This window comes from Epinephelus fuscoguttatus, linkage group LG4, assembly GCF_011397635.1.
Source record: "Epinephelus fuscoguttatus linkage group LG4, E.fuscoguttatus.final_Chr_v1".
Lineage (NCBI taxonomy): Eukaryota > Metazoa > Chordata > Actinopteri > Perciformes > Serranidae > Epinephelus > Epinephelus fuscoguttatus.
Genome location: NC_064755.1, coordinates 16,721,813 through 16,739,956, shown reverse-complemented (window position 1 = coordinate 16,739,956; position 18,144 = coordinate 16,721,813). Strand labels below are relative to the sequence as shown.

The 18,144-nt window shown below is 41.6% G+C and overlaps 2 protein-coding genes across 2 annotated transcripts; one reads left to right on the top strand and one right to left on the bottom strand.

The window, feature by feature from the left end:
• Positions 1 to 2,232: 2,232 nt before the first annotated feature.
• mterf2 (mitochondrial transcription termination factor 2) lies at positions 2,233 to 4,705 on the top strand. Its single transcript, XM_049573433.1, has 2 exons — positions 2,233 to 2,276; positions 3,453 to 4,705. Exon 2 carries the CDS (start codon positions 3,479 to 3,481, stop codon positions 4,604 to 4,606), a length of 1,128 nt encoding a protein of 375 aa, XP_049429390.1. The 5' UTR covers positions 2,233 to 2,276; positions 3,453 to 3,478; the 3' UTR covers positions 4,607 to 4,705.
• A 1,484-nt stretch (positions 4,706 to 6,189) lies between these two features.
• Positions 6,190 to 18,072, bottom strand: zgc:153031. The gene is made up of 6 exons (XM_049573438.1): positions 17,857 to 18,072; positions 15,141 to 15,190; positions 14,602 to 14,707; positions 14,346 to 14,472; positions 13,674 to 13,789; positions 6,190 to 11,664 (listed from the first exon to the last, which is right to left on the bottom strand). The coding sequence occupies exons 1-6, from the start codon at positions 17,967 to 17,969 to the stop codon at positions 11,574 to 11,576; spliced, it is 603 nt and encodes a 200-aa protein (XP_049429395.1). The 5' UTR covers positions 17,970 to 18,072; the 3' UTR covers positions 6,190 to 11,573.
• Positions 18,073 to 18,144: the final 72 nt, after the last annotated feature.

Genomic DNA, 18,144 nt, shown 5'->3' with positions numbered 1-18,144 from the left:
AAAATGATACGCATCATAAAAGCTGTAAAAAATAATTCAAAATGCCCTAAAGTCAAACAGAGTTGAGGGACAGAAACAATTACAGTCATTCAGCAAGTGACCTCAGAAAGTTGCACTTTGCCTCATGACCAGTGTGTTTCATAATGGTCATATTATTTGAAGTTTTAAGATCTTAAGTGCCCTTGTTAGAGCAAAGACAGATGTTGATATTAGGGGGGAGGCAAGGGACAACATAGTTGTAACAACATAGTTAGAGGAAAATAATCTGTTAATAGTAAATCGCTCTGTTTGTTAGCTTGTAAGATATTTTGCTCACCCGAAATCCTGCCCAGTAAGTTAATGTGTCACCAGGAATCAAATGTTGACTTTGATCTACTAAACCACCAGACACTATAACATTACTCCTCATATTACTTAACTCCTTCACTCTACGAAGCCTTGTCAAAAATCTTCCTTTTTTTTAACAGCAGCAAAGACAATGATTGTTACCTGTAATATGAAACAGTGACACAGCATCTCATTGTATTTGTATTCAAGCCTGCTTTATCAAGATCTACAGTATCCATGTACTCAATATCTCTCTTTTTATCAGGTTAGAAATGCCCTTCGCGTGCTTTGGTATTACAGGACAGAGGACGAGCACACAGCCTGGAAACCCCTGTATTTTAGCCACCTGTGCAGGCGGTGGTTTCGGTATCATGTAGGGAAACTGTGCTGTTTGCTTTACATGGAGATGTCTGGGCGTGTATAAACAGGTCAGTGAAAGTGATGGTTCCTCATGTAAATAATTGCGAAATAGTGACAAAGTTTCATCAGTTCTCCAACTCCACAAAACAGGACACTGTGTGGGAGCATCTGCACGACGTCTGACAGCCTGTACCACATTTTGCTTATTGCCCAGTGGCACTTTGGAAAAGCTTCTCCTTTCCTCTTCCAGTTCATTTGCCTTTATTCGCGTCTCTGTGCCAACATTTTATCCAAAACCCTCCATTTTGTGTCTTGTTGAAGTTATTGTTCTCTGAGTTTTGGAGACTGTGTTATTAACCTGGTTACAGTTACTTCTTTTATTTGAGACACAATAAAGTCACAGGAACATGTCTCATGCTACACCAGGTGGTCAGGTGGAGCAGGGATTGGATCACAGTGCCAAACAGATCAGGGGACATGGATAAGAGGATTATGGATACTGCTAGAATCATATATGCATTTGTTACACCTCTTGGTTCAGTTTGTCTGTCCATTTTACCAAACTGCGTGATACCGTCTCAGTACTGCTGCTACTTATCTTGGCACCTTTTGATATTTTGATAATCCTGCTTCTGTTTTCAGTTCCTTGTTCCTACGACAACAGAAACATTGAAACGAGAGACAGTTGACAGTGATTGCGTGACTTTGCTCAAGCCCTCGACACAAGCCAGCAAAACTTTTAACAGGTTGACTGCAAATAGAAGAGGAGTGAGTGACACTGTTTACTCTGCAGGCCCACATGCTTTTTTATGCCCTTGTTTCCACCATAAAGAAAGTCATTTCCCATGAAACACATGCAAATCAAATGTCTCCTTTCTATGTTTGTGCTTGGGCACAATGTGTCCAACCAATAACTATCAGTGCACCCAGATGACCAGCTCACTCCTGTCAACATATTGGGTATTAAAACAGAAAGAAGCACCAACCTGTTTTCCTTAGAGGCATATCATCTGTTTACTAGTACATAAACTATAATGAACCCGGCTACCCACTCAGCAGCAGCAGCTTCCGTGCTGCTGAGGGAACAGCTTGCAGAGCTTGTGATCAAGCATCATGATTAAGCACCAACTGCGAGAAAACCCTCCGTGTGTTCAGTCCAATTCAGCCCTGCGCTGATTACACTCATCAGGACCCCGTATGCTGCAGGGTTTGGAGGCGCACCAACTGCTGTTTGAGATACAGACTTTTGCCAAAATTATTTAATTACTGGACATATGGGCTGCAATAAAAGAGCAGAGCTTTGAAAAGAGGGATGAAATAGGGCTTCGGGAGCATAAAATCAAATAACACTTTTACACATTCTGCACGAAAAATGCTTCGTGTTTTTTTCTTTTTTAAAATCAAAGTTATTTCAGGGTCATATGTGAATTGATATGGTCTCAGTTGTCCTGCTCTGCAGTACCTGTCGACGCCTCTGCGTGACGCTGCGGCGCACCAGAGCCTTTGTGGTGCGCTGAATAACACAAACCAACAGTAGAAGAAGGAACAATTTCATAACAAAACGTCACGTCCTCTGACCGCTGCTAAAGGTAACTGATTTTCTAACAAGAATGTCGATAAACTGCTTAAACTCTCAACATATTTACACAACTCTGTCAACAGTCACTGATAGTAATCATGTTAAATCACGGGGGTAAATCACACGATGTCCCGTGGTGCAGTGGCACTGCTATTATCTCTTTTAGCAGTTAGCTATCTAGTGAGCTAAATAGCCAGCATGTTTCTACAATATAACATACTAGCGTTAATTCAAGAGATTTATTTTGAAATCATGGGCTACGTGTAATTAGTCAATGAGCAAACTCTGGTTTGTTAAGATGTTTTGCTCAGCATGACAATAAAGTGCCCTAAGTAACACTAAGATACGTCATTATGGTTTTAATGTGTTAGCTGATTATGACTGGCAGTGGGTCATTGACTGCGTCTGATGATTAGATAAGGAGCTTTGCCACTTTCCCCCATGAAACATCTGGCACCAGCTGTGCATAATGACCATTATTGCAGTTAAGAGTCCTGTGTTACGAAGGCAAGGCAGTGATAAGAGGCATAACTCTAAATAGCATAAAAAGTAAACAACTGGGTACCCTCTGCAACAAAGCAGGGAGCTTAATTTACAAAAATGCTTTTAAGAGATGTTATCACTTTGCATAAATGTACTTAAACTGTTTCAGTTTGAGTATAATAAAGGTAGGAGTCCTGAGGTTTCTGGCAGAAAATGCATAATGGAGATATATTTCTGTCAGTAGTCTGTCAGTACACTTCTTAAAGTGGAAGTTGATATAAGTAGCACATCTGTGTTTGTTTACATTTTCTTTTCTTGTCTGAGTGGCTCAGTGACAAGTCAACAGGAAGCTTCACAAATATCCCCTGGCTGTGCATAATGTCAGAGGATTTCATTGCACTGCATGATTTCTGTGACTTGTGGAACAGTAAGGATTAGAGTCACTGTTAGTCTCCTGTCTTGATAGAAGCACATGACCGACCATGCCAGATCTCTGGCTTTACAGAGCATCAACACAGCTACTATAATTATTTGACTAATATTAAAATGGGCAATGTGACTGTGTACTATGCAACTGTCTGCTCAAGATGTCAATATATAGCTCCCTCCGCTACTTTACAAGGTGATATTTTCAGTTAGAAGTTATTTTAGCTGTCTGCTTGGTTGTCACCCACTGCAGTTCCTCTGTCTCTCACTCCTTTAGGTGATCCCCTTCAGGACTTGGCATCAATGTTACGCTTGATCGCAACATCCCTGTGCCTCCGGTGCCAACGTGTCACAACTTTACCTTTTCACATCAGAACATGTGCAACACTGAGCTCAGCAGAGAACCAGCAGACTGTGGAGGCTCTGTATGATCTCTCTGTGGACATCCAGAAGGTCCGGAAGCTTAATGGCTGGGTCCTGCATCAGAGCCCAGCCTATACTAAAGAGGTAGCTGACCTGCTGAAGGACATGGGAGCCTCGGGCTCCATCATTGCCCAGATCCTATCAGTTCACCCTGAGGCGGTCCTCTGTCCTCCAGAGCAGATGCAGGCTCAGAGGGAACTGTGGATGTCTGTGTGCTCAAAACAGAAAGACCTGGTTGGTATTATTGAGAAATTCCCAGCCTCTTTCTTTACCTCATCCAGCCACCATGACAACCAGCGGAACAACATTGCTTACTTCCAGAGCTTAAACCTCAACAAGCGCATCATCACTAAGCTCATGGCCAGCGCTCCCCAGAGCTTCAGCCGGCCAGTAGAGCAGAACGAGATGATGGTGCGCACCCTTCAGCAGGCATACCTTGAGCTTGGGGGGGAGGAGGCCAACATGAAGATCTGGCTCCAGAAGCTGCTGAGTCAGAACCCATATGTTCTCCTTAAGCCTCCAGAGGTGCTGAGGCAGAACCTGCTGTTCCTGAGAGACAAGGGCTTCAGCACGGTTGAGCTCCTCCACCTTCTCTCCAAACTCAGGGGCTTTGTCACAGAGCTGAACCCAGACAGCATGCGTCACACTTTGGCGTACTCTCAGGACACTATTGGCTGCACCGAGGCAGAGCTGAGGGACATCATTCTCGACTGCCCGGCTCTGCTTTACTACCCTGATGTTATTCTGGCTGAGCGCTTTAAGGGCCTCCTCAGTGCTGGGATCAGCATGTCTCAAATCATAGCGACTCCGACTGTTTTGGAGCTGACCACGCAGATAGTGAACTATCGCATCCAGAGACTGAAGATGCACAGTTATGACGTAAGGACTGGTAGTCTGGAGGCCCTAAATGGCACTAAGAAGGACTTTGAGATAAGCTGCGGAAAACTAAAGCTACGCAGAGAGAGACCACTTTTTAACCCTGTCGCTCCATTAAAAGGAGATGACTGACAAAGAAGGCTTTGAGTACTAATGCAAGTAAATTAAAGCTGTAACTGGATGTGTACTGAATATTTATTTATACTGTATATTATTTCAGTGTCAGATTAAAGTGTCTTAATTCTAAAGGTTCACTCATTTCAAGCATTTAATTTATAATTGGAATTAGTGTTTACTCCTAGTTTAATCAGACAAATTACAACTAGAGCGGCACGATATACAAAAAAAAATCATATTAGTTATTTTGAAAGATACTGCATTTGCATAATGATTCAATTTTAGTGGAATGGTGATTTTTGCATTTCATTTTCATTGAAAAAAAAAATTTAAATGATGATAATGTGATTTTTGCTGGGGTCTGTACCAAACAAATATGTTCCCTTAAATCTGGAATATGACTTGTAGGCAGGGGCGTCTCTGTAGCACCACAATGCTTCATTTATAATGGTACAAAGTTGAACTTTATCAAAAAATTGCAGCTCCTGCGATTTGAACATTGCACTTGGCCATACTGCAATTTCGATAATATTTAGATTGATTGTGCAGCCCTTATCGTAACAATGCCACTTGAACTTAACAGTGAAGATTCCTGAGAGTGCAGACTGAACCAACGAGAGACAGCAATGTCAAAATGAAAGATTTAATGGGTGTAAAGACAGGCTTAAATTATGTTTTTTCTTCATGTGCTAAAAGCTGATGTGAGGAATCACACTTGGGCAAAGTTACTTTGTAGAGAATTGATTTAACCTCCATTTCTGCTGCCAAAATTTCCAACCTAGTGGAATGAAAAGTAATCAAAATCCATTTAACAAACTACTAGCAAGTCCTGTGACAAGCCCTGATTTTCCGCCACACAAAGAAACCTAACTATTTCTTAGTGAGTCTGATGGCATTACACATGAAAAGCAGCACACTTTCGCTGCAGGTGTAAATTCATGTTGTAAGAGGTGATAGTTAAGAGCAAATCTGAAAGTGAGACAACTGCAGCGGCATCTAAATATGTCATGCTTTTTAGAGGAGATGCAGTCCCTTGCCAAGTTAAGAATTTATAACAGCTTATTTACAAGTTACCTCATTACAATAACTAACTCTGCATAAAGCACAGCGTGACATAACTGGGTAATGACAGACGTGTTGACTCGTCTATCAAACATATTACCAAGTATAACTGAGGACAAACAAGGCTTTTCAAAGCATTTTATTTACAGCCTGTGCAAGCTTCTCATTTTCACACAATGTTCTTGGCAGCATAACAGTTCCCCTCGGGGAGGAAACCTAACTGTGTCTCAGATTTTTATTGTTACTTTACAGATGGAGACACTTTATTATAAGCCATTTCACTACTGAAATGTCATTATCATTTCAAATGAATTCAAATGCACCCACACAATGAGATAAAAAAAGGAAGGGGAATGAGGTTCCTTTGATTTGGAAGTGGTTTATTTGAACGCACTCTTTATTCAAAAAGCAGTTGACTTTCAGCTCATTTATGCAAAATAGATTTTCCATTATGTATGGCTTTATTAATAAGGTTTTTCTGTCTCTGTTTGTCATGTGGAGGTAAAAAAAGACTGCTTTTGGGTTAGTGCCCACATTTGTTTTAGTGTAGGCTGCAAAATCAATACACAATCTTACTGAGCATTGTCTAAACCTGGAGAGGGCACTGTAAAATGCTCCCCTGTCTCGTTTCAAATGTGTCTTAATGTTTCAAAGCCAGCAGAAGCCCTTGAAACATGCGTAAGAGTGCCTTTAATGGGAGTGAGCTTCACAGCTAATGAAGCCATGACTTTATGCCTCAAGGTTCCCTCGCCGTCGTAATGTGGACAGTGGGGGTCACGACAAAGAGAGAGAGGACTTGTGAGAGAGAGGACTTGTGTGTCCAGAGGGACGAAGAGGAGGAGGGAGGGTTGGGTTATATACGTTAACTTCCACTGCCCATCTGCTGCCGCGTGCATCACTCAGCATGGCTCTGTAGTCATGGCGATAGCCACTGGGCAGATGATGTGAAAGTGAGTGCATCTGGTAATGAATTTGAGCTCGGCAGATGGATGCTTGACTAGAGTTCATTTTTAAACCATTCACAACATGGAACCCCTGAGGGGGCCACAACAGTACCTCAAGTACACTGCAGCTGATGTACTGAAGCTTTCTAATTTTACACAGACATCAGTGACATTTTCTTAAATTCATCATGTTGCAAGGTTGTGTCTTTCAGTGGTACTGAGCAATAAATACAAGGAGTTCATCAGGGTGCATCAAGGCGAGGCAGATGAGACAAGGCCTCAGGTGTGTGAATGCAAGTCACCTCTATTTCTTACCCACTGTCCTCTTGTCCTCTGTTGCCGAGTCGTGCTTTTGAGTTACACAGACAAGCCAGTGAGGTTAATAAGAGGGAGTATAAATTGTCCTTTTTCATTATAAACATGACACTGGTTGATATTAGCCACGCTTAACAAATTGCTTTTATGGGTCATATCTCACCAGAAACAGATGACATCTGCAATTAAAAGCTATGATTTCCAGCTGAAGCCAGCGCTGGGACGACCACTGCTGCAGTAAATATTCCTTATTTCAAGTCAGAGTGAGTTACATTTTTATTTAGAAGTATATTCATCAAAAGCAGCTAGTGGGAGAAAAAGTTTTTGCGCCTGAAATATTCTGTTATGCTCAAAGAAAAAGGGAAACCTAACGTTATGATATATATTTAAAAAACACCCTTAACCCTGATATCATTATGTCTCTGTTTGCTCACTTACATTAAGATTTGCATCACAGACTTGGATCTCATCTCAACTTTTCTCTCCCCACCTACACCAGAAAGTTTTCTGTTATTACTCGTCTCTCAGAACGAGACTCCTACCTGAACCCTGATGAGATAACGCAAATATACCCTACAAGCTGAGGGAGGAAAATAAATGTCATATTGATGGACGTTCAATGCACAAAAGGTAAATAACTTTCTATATTGAACGTTGCATCTGAGATTCATAACTTTGAAACATAGGCTCATCTGTCACCGCCGGTAATTTCACTCGTGGTGAGGTGCAGTCTGTTGGGATCATATCTGTCACTCCATCTTTTGAATCACTGACTTATTCAGTCATGCTGTGTTTAAAATCCCATTGCCCATTTAAAGCGGTGGTGGTCAATGTTTGTCCTTGATACTCAGAGCACTGCTCCTTTTTAGATCTGCTGGAGTGTAACCAATAACATTATGAAAGCTGAATTCTATTTAGCTGATTCCATGTCAGGGTCATGGTATTGTGCATCCTGGCTCACTTGCACTAGAATAGACAGAGCTGTCGTTAGTGTTGCTAATTACACCTGTGCTTTTTCTACTGTGACAAGTCAAACTATTTCCTGTGAAAAATTGTGGGGAAAAAACATGTTGAAATGTGTACAGCAGGGTGCCCCTTCCTTGGAAATCAGCCTGTGGAGTCCTAACCTTAGCCGTTAGTCCTCTGATGTAGGGTCACGTCGTTATGCAGTAACAAGCATTTTTCATAGCAGGTATACGGAAATTTGAAAGTGGGAAAAGCACAGGTGGAATTAATGGCGTTGACACAATTCCTCTTACAGTAGGCGAGCCAGTTCCAGAGTCCTCTAACTGAACATGCTGGTTCACTGAGATGGCACACCTGGGGACTCACGTGCATTGTTAACATTGTTGAAATTGTTAGTCACACTTGTGTTGTTTCTGCTATGACAAGTCAAAATATCTACTGTAGGAAAGGTGTCTTTGTTTTATTCCTCATTGCACTGGACCTTTTACTTTATTAAGCTCTGCTCGTGCATTTCATTAAATACAGTTCAAATGCAGGTGCTCCTCATCTTAGCAAAAAATTTAACAAAAGTTTTACTGAAAATACATGTGTTTGAGAAGTTCTCACCATACAACTGGATAAATGAGACTCGGATTATATTGCACGAGCTGTGTGACAGTTTGTAAATGGATGCTTTGACGTTGTTTTGCTGATGTCAAACCTGGACCCCATTTATTTCAATTCACCAAGAATGTTTGCTGCTATTGAATTCTTTGTTCGCCATTGAGGCATGTGAGAAAAACAAACTTTTCTTCACAAATTCAAGGTAACACAGGGTGAGTAATTGATATACAAATGATCCTTTTGTGGGTGAAGTATTCCTTTAATGTCTGTGTGTACTGTGAGTGTTTCAGTCCTGTGGGTTTGAAAAACACATATGTGCTAAATGAAAATCCTTCAGACACACTCCAGCCACACAGCCCTCTGCTCAAGTCTCAACTAAAACATGGGCTGCACTATGCTGGGAGCCACATGAGGTCTTCAGAGTCCATGTAATAATAAGGATGGCTGTGCTGTGTGCTGTATGTTTTGTGGTGGCAAGGATGGAAAACCCTATTTAAACTGAGTGGAGAAGGCACATGAGGTGACAGACATGACTCAGAATGACTTTTGTCATTGTCACAGTGGGTGGTAATGTTTCTTGAACACTTACCAGTGCAGTGTCTTTATCATGTGTTCAGATTCTCACTGACAAAGGTGAAACTGGTGCTGGTTCTCAGAAGAATGCAGGCAGATTGGCATCTATCTGATCTGAGGGCAAAGAGGGTGGCAACAGGAAACTCCCAGAAAACTCAAGAAACGTGAGACACTGAGGTCAGACTAAGGTGTTTTCACTTGAACTACTAACAGATCTACCCATAGATAGACCATGAAGATAACAGACAATGAAATGTCTTGAAAGGAGCAGTGTGAGAGATTTTGGGGGATTCATTGGCAGAAATACAATATGACATTCATGATTATGTTATTATGTTTTTATTAGTTTAGAATAAGCCTTTCATATCTACATCAGGAGCAGATCGTCTTCATATATATTATCAGATCTGGACACTGGACCCCAGGATGGTGCCTTTTCAGTCCAATGAGAATTGATCGCTTGGTTCATATGCCAACAAAGTTTGTAGCTTCCGTATTTACTTCTGTGGTATGCGGCCTACTGAATATGTGTAGTAGTGTTTGACCCACTGGACCAGCTTTAAGTTCCCACTCTGCTCGTAGACTTTACATTGTGATGATGCCACAGATTTTAAAATCGCTTTTCTTGCCTTGAGGAAAGTTTTGCAAGTATAAAATCTCCATGGATCCATCCATTTTCATAACCACTTATCCTCTTGGGGGACTGGGACCTATCCCAGCTGACATTGGGTGAGAGGCGGGGTACACCCTGGACAGGTCACTAGACTATTGCAGGGCACAGACATAGACAACTATTCACACTCACATTCACACCTACCAATTAATCTGCATGTCTTTGGACTGTGGGAGGAAGCCGGAGTACCCGGAGAAAACCCACACTGATGGGGAGAACATGCAAACAGAAGGGCTCCCTCCTGGAATCGAACTAGGAGCCCTCTTGCTGTGAGGAGACAGTGCTAACCACTAGACCACTGTGTCGCCTCTCCGTGGATTGAGAATCCTTAAAAAAGAAGGAGTCATATTGGACCTTGTTTGCAGTTCAAGGAGTCCTGTTAACAGTGGCCACTGGCCCACCATATTCCACCACCACATTTTTGCAGTAGGTCTGAAAGGACAGACCAAACACTTCTCTGCACTCTTGGAAAGTGAGGGGTATTCAATTGGTTGCAATCTGCAACTGCACAGCTTGATCCCACTTAATCCCACGGACTGGTCTTAAATCACTCCCTAAATGTGTCATAGGTTATTGGTTGTTGTTAGTTTTGTTGTTCTGATCTTTAGTCTGTAGAGCACATTTAAAACCAACACATCACCAAGTGCTTTGACAAATAATTATGTTTAAAAGTACAATTTATTATTGAGAATTCAAAATCCCTGACCTTAATGTGCGTGTTTCTTCTTACATATCTCTGCCCTTGTTTACTGTTACTATTGTAAAAAACTTTGATTTATTTTGTAGTTAAGTTGCTGTGACCATTATTATCATAACATTACTATGATGTCACTACAGTACCCACTAAACTGTAAGCTGTCTGGGATTGCTGAAGCATTGTGTGTAATCAAAACTCTTGGTAGAATCTGGGATATGTTGTTAATCAGTTACAAGCAGCATAAAGGTGGGCTTTCTGACTGCTGTCTCAATGCTGTGCCTCCATCTAGTGGCAAAAAGGATCGCACACAACCAGATGAATGAGGCTCATTCTTATTCAAAATTAAATACGAAGCCACAAAATGCCAGTTGTTTCTCCATTAATGATTTCACATTGATTCATTTCATGAAAACCCTTCTAGATTCACAGAAGACTGCACAGTGAAAACCTTCCTCGATAAAAATGTCTTTCCAGCACAACAAATCACAAGCTGTGAATTTCTCCATATCTTTCCAAATAACCAGACAGTCATTATAGAATCGAAGCGGACCAGCGGGACAAGTCACTCGTCGCTTTCTGAACTGGCATCTGTCATGTTGGCTTAGAGAGACCCAGATCTGCTGTGCTACCCAGAACACGGGCTGTCATTGACGTAGGCTGCTGACTGACTCACTGACAAGCATATTCTCTGTGCAGCTGCAATATTACTGAGGAGGAGGATGAGATGGGAACGCTGACAAGTAACAAGGTGACAGCAGAGGGTGGCTGGGGATTTTTTTAATACTAGAACGAATCATAATATCCGTCCAGGCAGCAGCGATGGAGGAAGGGTAGATACACATAAAGACTTGGGTGGACAAACTAGGCTGTTGTTGAAGTGTCTGTGTTTCAGTTTTTCATGGATAACAAACAGTATAAAAGTCATGTTAACATTGGAATGTTCAATAAGTGTATTACAAAGAGTGTTAGATAGACTTTGGCTTTGTTTAAATTTTAAAAACTATAATGACACACTGTGGGTTTGGGTTTTGGCAGCATGTCTCTATAGTCTATCCAGGAGTTGACTCTGCAATAAATCTTGATAGGGTTTTAAAGGAATGAGAGATTTACAGTGTTCTCTGACAATCTATTGATTTTCTCTATAGCTGTCTACACCGCATCACTGGTGTCTCTTTTGTATACATGGAATTTGTACTTGACGCCGTTCTCCTCTTGAATTCCACTCGGTACATTTGGAAATCTAGTTGGAAACAAAAGGAAAACAGTTTTGTCAGTTCATCTAAAACTGTCAAATATGATAATTAAATGGATGATGAACAATATTCATACATAAACATGCTTTTACTGTGGGAGAAAACATACGTACAAACATACGTATTCACAAAGCATCCTAGTACAAAGAGTTGCTAGTAGAATTGTGATGTTTTCTTAGAATTTCTTCTAGCCCTTAAAGTTAAGACTAGGTCCTTGTAAAGATAAAAGTTATTCACAAAGCATCTTAGACCTTAAGAGAGCTCCTAAGGTGAAAAACTGTTGGGAGCAGGGAGGAGGACTTTAAATAGGCTTAAGAGTTTTTTAATCAGAGGAGAAATTGGTGGAAACACAAAGAGGTCGCAGAAATGTTCTCCAAATGCTGGATGACAGTGAGTAAATGAAATGCTACAGATTAGATCATGCAGGGATAATATGTGTGATCAATCTCATTAGGGATATGCACACATTTCCCAGCCAACACAATAACGCCATAAGGCCAGAAGTAAAATGATCACAATACTAAGATATTTCAAAAACTGAAAAAATGCAACAGTGCAGCAGTGATGACTTTGTTCTGTCTAATCCTTCCATCAGCAGAGTGATAACACTAACAATGACAACACTTTCACAGTCAGCAGTTCATTTCATTTCCACGGAGTGCCTGCACCTTGCAGGCTCAAAAAGGGTGTGTCTGTGACAACCAATCACATCTGTTAAAGAATGCATCATACCTAGAGACAGGGTCAACCACACTCCCTCACTAAGGTAAAAGTTTTTGTCTCTTCCTTGCTCAGAGTTGCTCTGAGAACTTTCCTAAATCACTCCTAAGCTCAGATTCCTCACTAAAAAATTTAGGCTAAGTTAGGAGCTCTCTGAGAGTTTGACGAGAATGTTTGTGAATACAGCCCTTGATGTCTCCCCTTCTGTTCCTCAAAGTGTTACTGCTGAACATTACGATGTTACAGTGAAGTTGGCCTTTAAATATAAACTGTCATCACTTCATCATTTTATCTATTAGACATTTGTGTGAGATCTGGTCATAATTAGGGTAAATTATGGCCAAAAACATGCTTTGTGAGGTCATAGTGGCCTTTGATCACCAAAACCTCATCAGTTCATCATTGAGTCCATGTGGACGTTTAAAGAAATTCCATCAAGGCCTTCTTGAGATGTCACTTTCACGAGTGTGGGACAGACATGAGTTCACAGTGACCTTTGACCACCAAAATGGAATCAGTTCATAGCGAAGTCTAAGCGGACGTTTGTGCCAAATTTAAAGAACTTCCCTGAGGGAGTTCTTGAGATATCACGTTCATGAGAATGGGACGAACGTGCAGACAAACGGATGTACGGACAACCTGAAAACATAATGTCTACGACCATGGCTGTCACTGTCGCAGAGGAAAAACAGTTAGTATTATATGACTGTGATGGTCACAGCCACACATGGTGATGTTTTCCCAAGCCACACTTTGATCTCATTAGTTTATCTACACAAACAACTATCATTTATGGTCAACCATACCTGAACAATTCACATCACACAGTTGGACTGAATTAGAATTTGCTTATTTGTCTTTAACCACACATTGTTTAAGTGTACACAAGTTGTTTGATATTAATCATCTGTTTCTTGTCTTTGAGTTACTGTGGTTGTTTGGGGAGGTCCCTTCCTGTTGGAGCAAAAAGGCTGAGGACTCTTAAATCCTGGAGCCAACTCATTGGACCAAACCATGTGTTGTCATGTCATGGGGAGGGATTTGGGTTTTGTTAGTTTTGCTTTGTGTTTAGTTGTAGTTGGTGCCCATTTTGGTTACCCCTTGTATGTTATTTGGTTCAGCCAAGCCACTATATACTTTCCCAAGTGTGTCATTTTGGCATGTCTAAAAACAACTCTGCATGTAAAAATCAGTCTTTTGCAACTGTTTAACCATTAACCTTTCAACACCAGGGCAACCTGCACCATGCTAGTGTGAGGATGAAATGAAAACATACCCTTCTTGATCTTTAAAGAGTTCTTTGTCAAACTCAGGGAAGAAAACGTCACAGTCAAAGTCTGCCATGACCTCTGTCAGGTAAACCAGCTCACACCACGGGTGCTTCAGTGCAGCCTGGAAAACAAAAACAAGAAGCTGGTCACATTAACAGTATTAACAACCTGGTTTTTCCATGTGTAATGCAGCACAAAGTGAGACAGAAATGAGCTTTCATTGTGTCAGAAAACATATTGACATAAGAGGGAAGGACTCTCAGCTGCACAAGACAACTTTGCATATTTGTGGCTCTACATGGTGCCGACAATTTTAATAGTTTCTTGTTTAACAACCCTACTGGTGTTGGATCAATTAGACGGTTAAATCAACACTGATCTACAGGCTGTCGCTCTGTCATTAGCTTGCATGCTGTTAATAGTTTGTGCATATTACAAGGTCACATGAAGGCCATGAACACCAGTGAAAAAAGCATTCAATTATTCTGACTGAGCAGACTTGTTGAAGGTTGGGTGGAGCTGGGAATGCTGGGAATCATGGGAGGCGACCAACTTGGGACGGGATTGGGTGAACATGCATGAGTAGGAGCTAAATAGTGACCCACAGCTCATTTCCCTGCAAACTTGTCCATCCAGCCATGCCCTCTGCCATATCTTTCCAGCTCATCCTAGTTTACCTCGTAGACCTGCGCCCCACCAATAATCCAGATGGTCTCAATCAGGCCGGCGAGAGGGGGCTGTGCAGCTAGTTGGACCGCACTCTCTAAGTCTTTACACACAAAGTGGGCATGATCTGGAGGCGTGCTGAAACAAGAGAAATATTCAGACAATTGACAAGGATAAATGGCAATGAAACCTCAAATTGCTTTCTGGATAACCCCAAATATCTTGCTCCCCTGGTTGAAGCAAGTGTCTGTGTCAGAGAGCACTCACTCCAGTGTTGTACTCAGCACCGCATGCAGAGCATTGGCTAGTGGGAGAGTAGATTGTGGGTGGCAGAACCAGCACCGTTTGCCCCAGACCATCATGTTCATATTTCCTGAAATAGACAGAATAAAATAAGTGACACTCAACTACACATCTTAGCTAGAGCAGCTCTCAAGTATGTTCATGATACATAGCACTGGACTGGGGTTCAAAATAGTGAAAGTTTAGAGTACAGAAAAGATTGTACCCACACCAAAGGAGGAAAATCATCAAGTATGAGTAGATGTGGACAAAATCCTCATACAGTTGTTCAACCTGCTTTACAAACCCTATTTGCAATAATCCATTTGCAATGAAAAACCCCTACAGGATAAAACAACCAAATTAGAGTGTCTCTTTATGCCTCTGTGATAAAAAATAAGTCAGTAAGGATATAAGATTTTGGTATAACACCAAAATACAAGTGTGCTTTTGGCTCCAGCATTTAAAACTCAGCCCTATATGAGGTGGCTATAATCAGATGTAATAATGAAGTTAAGAAATACCTGGTCTTGACACCCTTGTGATGTGGTTCAGGAAGTACTGGAATTCAGACCTGCAAGAGTCACAGTTTCAACATCATTATTCAGCTGTTACTGAGCTCATTAACCCTTTGCACTGCTGATTATAGTTTCCACATGGAGCAAAGAATGACCTGGTGAATAAAAGATCTACATGTCTTTATTTAACTGTATTGTACAGGCTCCATGTGAGGCACCACTTTTACAACTACTGTTTACTATAGCAGTACTGCTGCTACTTGCTCTACTGAGCCACTCCTCTCCCCTCTACTGGTGCTGCTGCTTACTCTGATACAACTTAGCATCACTCACATCTTCAGCATATACTGTTGGTACCTGCAACTTTGCAACTAGTGCCAATCTGCATAATCAAGGAAACTAATGACATTAAAATTATCATTTAGTCAGTTAGAAATACCAGTAATTTCCTTGTTAAAGGTTTTTAATCTGTTTAGAACTGTTTTACTTCGTTTTGCTGTATCATGTCATTTTTTGGTTTGTTTTTGGCTTTTGATCCGACAAAGTCAACATTTTTCATACATTACTTTAAACTCTTCTGGTGTTACATTTCTGGACGAGCTGATAAACAATACTGGGGAGGCTACTTTTGTTATCTAATAGGCTCCAATTTACCACTTACTCTGTTGAAAATGTAGGATGATTCTAACAAATGTTTTAAATTTGGTATTAAAGGGGAACTACGCCCATTTTCAATATTCATACATTAATCCCATGGTCTAAGACAGACCTAAAATATTAGTAAACATGTCTCCCAAATCCAAAAATTACAGCACCACAACTCAAGTTTGTGATGTCATGAGGTATAAAGTCTGGAGCTGGTCCACAGACAGTAAACTGGGAAAGATGTTATAGATCAACTGGTGGGTCCTGGTCCAAAAGTGGGCCATTCTGAATGGACCGCAAGTGACTCACAAACATGTCAGGTTTGTAACAAACACACTTTGTTTTAAAGTACAGTGGGTTTCTGGCAGGGCGGCACGGTGATGTGGTGGTTAGCACTGTCGCCTCACAGCAAGAGGGTTGCCGGTTCGATCCCGGGCGTGGGAGCCCTTCTGTGCGGAGTTTGCATGTTCTCCCCGTGTCAGCGTGGGTTCTCTCTGGGCACTCCGGCTTCCTCCCACAGTCCAAAGACATGCAGATTGGGGACTAGGTTAATTGATGACTCTAAATTGTTCGTAGGTGTGAATGTGAGCGTGAATGGTTGTTTGTCTTTATGTGTCAGCCCTGCGATAGTCTGGCGACCTGTCCAGGGGTGTACCCTGCCTCTTGCCCGGATGTCAGCTGGGATAGGCTCCAGCCCCCCCGCGACCCTCAAGAGGATGAAGCGGTTAGAGAGGATTTCTGGCAAAGACTTTTTTGTTTTGAAGTGCTGTTTCCTGTTGTAGAGTGAGGGAATAATGGACAGCCACTTGACAGAGACGGCAAACTAGCTTGACGACATGGTTAAATGCTGAATGTTTTGAATTGTGTGGACCTTAAACTTATGACTACGGAGAAATCTGGACCCCATGGCTGCCTGGACCAGTTGGGAATCACTGTCATAGATGACACTGAGAGCACCCAGGGGAATGTTCTGAGTTTATGAGTAAATCGTCTGTTTAACGACTGAGAACACAACAACAGAATAAGTGTCATTTGAGTAAAAATAAGAACACAAACACTTGATGACATCACAAGTTTGAAACTAACTTCTGTGGTTTCTGGCTTTGAGAGTGTTCACGGTAGAGAAAGGTATTTGCCAAAGCATTATTTTAACCATCCATCTATGTTTAAATTAATTTTGTTATTACAATCAGACAAGCCAAAAGTAATTTGTAAACTAGGTGCTTTTTTTGTTTAAAGGGATAGTGCACCCAAAAATGAAAATTCAGCCATTATCTACTCACCCATATGCCAAGGGAGGCTCAGGTGAAGTTTTAGAGTCCTCACATTCCTTGCAGAGATCCTGAAGCCTCGACATAGGAAGTTGTTTTTCCAAACAACTTTTTATGTCGAGGCTTCAGGACACTTGGATCACTACAGACGAGCAGTATGGAGATGTTTTGTGGTTTCAATTATGTGTTTTTGGACGTTTGAATCTGGGGCGTAGTCAGCCTGCATTAGGTGGAGTTGTGCTGCTACCCCCTCTCCCCTGGGATCTCCGCAATTGTTGTGAGGACTCTAAAACTTCACCTGAGCCTCCCTCGGCATATAGGTGAGTAGATAATGGCTGAATTTTCATTTTTGGGTGCACTATCCCTTTAAGTAACATTGGTTGTACCTTAGCCAGGCCATGTGCCACTGTTTTGTGATTGTATGTAATGTTTGTACTCCATACCGTGTGATATGGTCGTGAGTCAAACAAATTAAATGAAAATGTAACTCGTTCCATGTACTTAGTTACATATTGCTTTACTTCCCAACACTGCTGGTTAATAAAAATCCTCATTACTTTATCCAGATGTTTACACGGAGTGGTACATAACCGAACAGCCATACAGTGCTATAAACAATCACTGTTGATCTGTCCTGTTGCGCACATGTGGATACAGAACACATTGATATAACCATTGTAACCATTGGTCCAACCATTGTATTGTAGCCTGTTTAAACGCAGTTAGTGACACAGCAGTCAAATACATGATTTGCATTTTCAAACTGAATCAAGCAGAGACGTCATCACAAATGGTTTCACTCTTACGGTAAATCCCAGGGCATTTTCCCGTCCTTCCCGATGCCTCTGTTGTTGCACACAGCTGCGATGAGGCAGAGAGGCTTCTTCTGCACATTGTCTCCAACTTCCATCTCTAACATGTAGTCAAGCAGGAACAAGCACACGATCGGGATCTGCTACACCGACTGAGTGTGTGTGCGGGATCCATTTATTGAGGGTTGAACTCAGCTATATCACCGCCCACCGACCGGCAGCTGCTATTGGACACAGTGGAGCTTCCTCTGTGTGTGTGATTTTAAGCCTCCAACAACACAA

Excerpts from the sequence above, each read along its gene's own strand:
- mterf2 (XM_049573433.1), top strand. The coding sequence starts at position 3,479 with ATGTTACGCTTGATCGCAACATCCCTGTGCCTCCGGTGCCAACGTGTC.
- zgc:153031 (XM_049573438.1), bottom strand. The coding sequence starts at position 17,969 with ATGTTAGAGATGGAAGTTGGAGACAATGTGCAGAAGAAGCCTCTCTGC. Across the intron at positions 15,191-17,856 it reads AAAATGCCCTGGGATTTACC|GTCTGAATTCCAGTACTTCC; the intron begins GTAAGAGTGAAA and ends TGACTCTTGCAG. Across the intron at positions 14,473-14,601 it reads GTGCTGAGTACAACACTGGA|CACGCCTCCAGATCATGCCC; the intron begins GTGAGTGCTCTC and ends CTCTTGTTTCAG.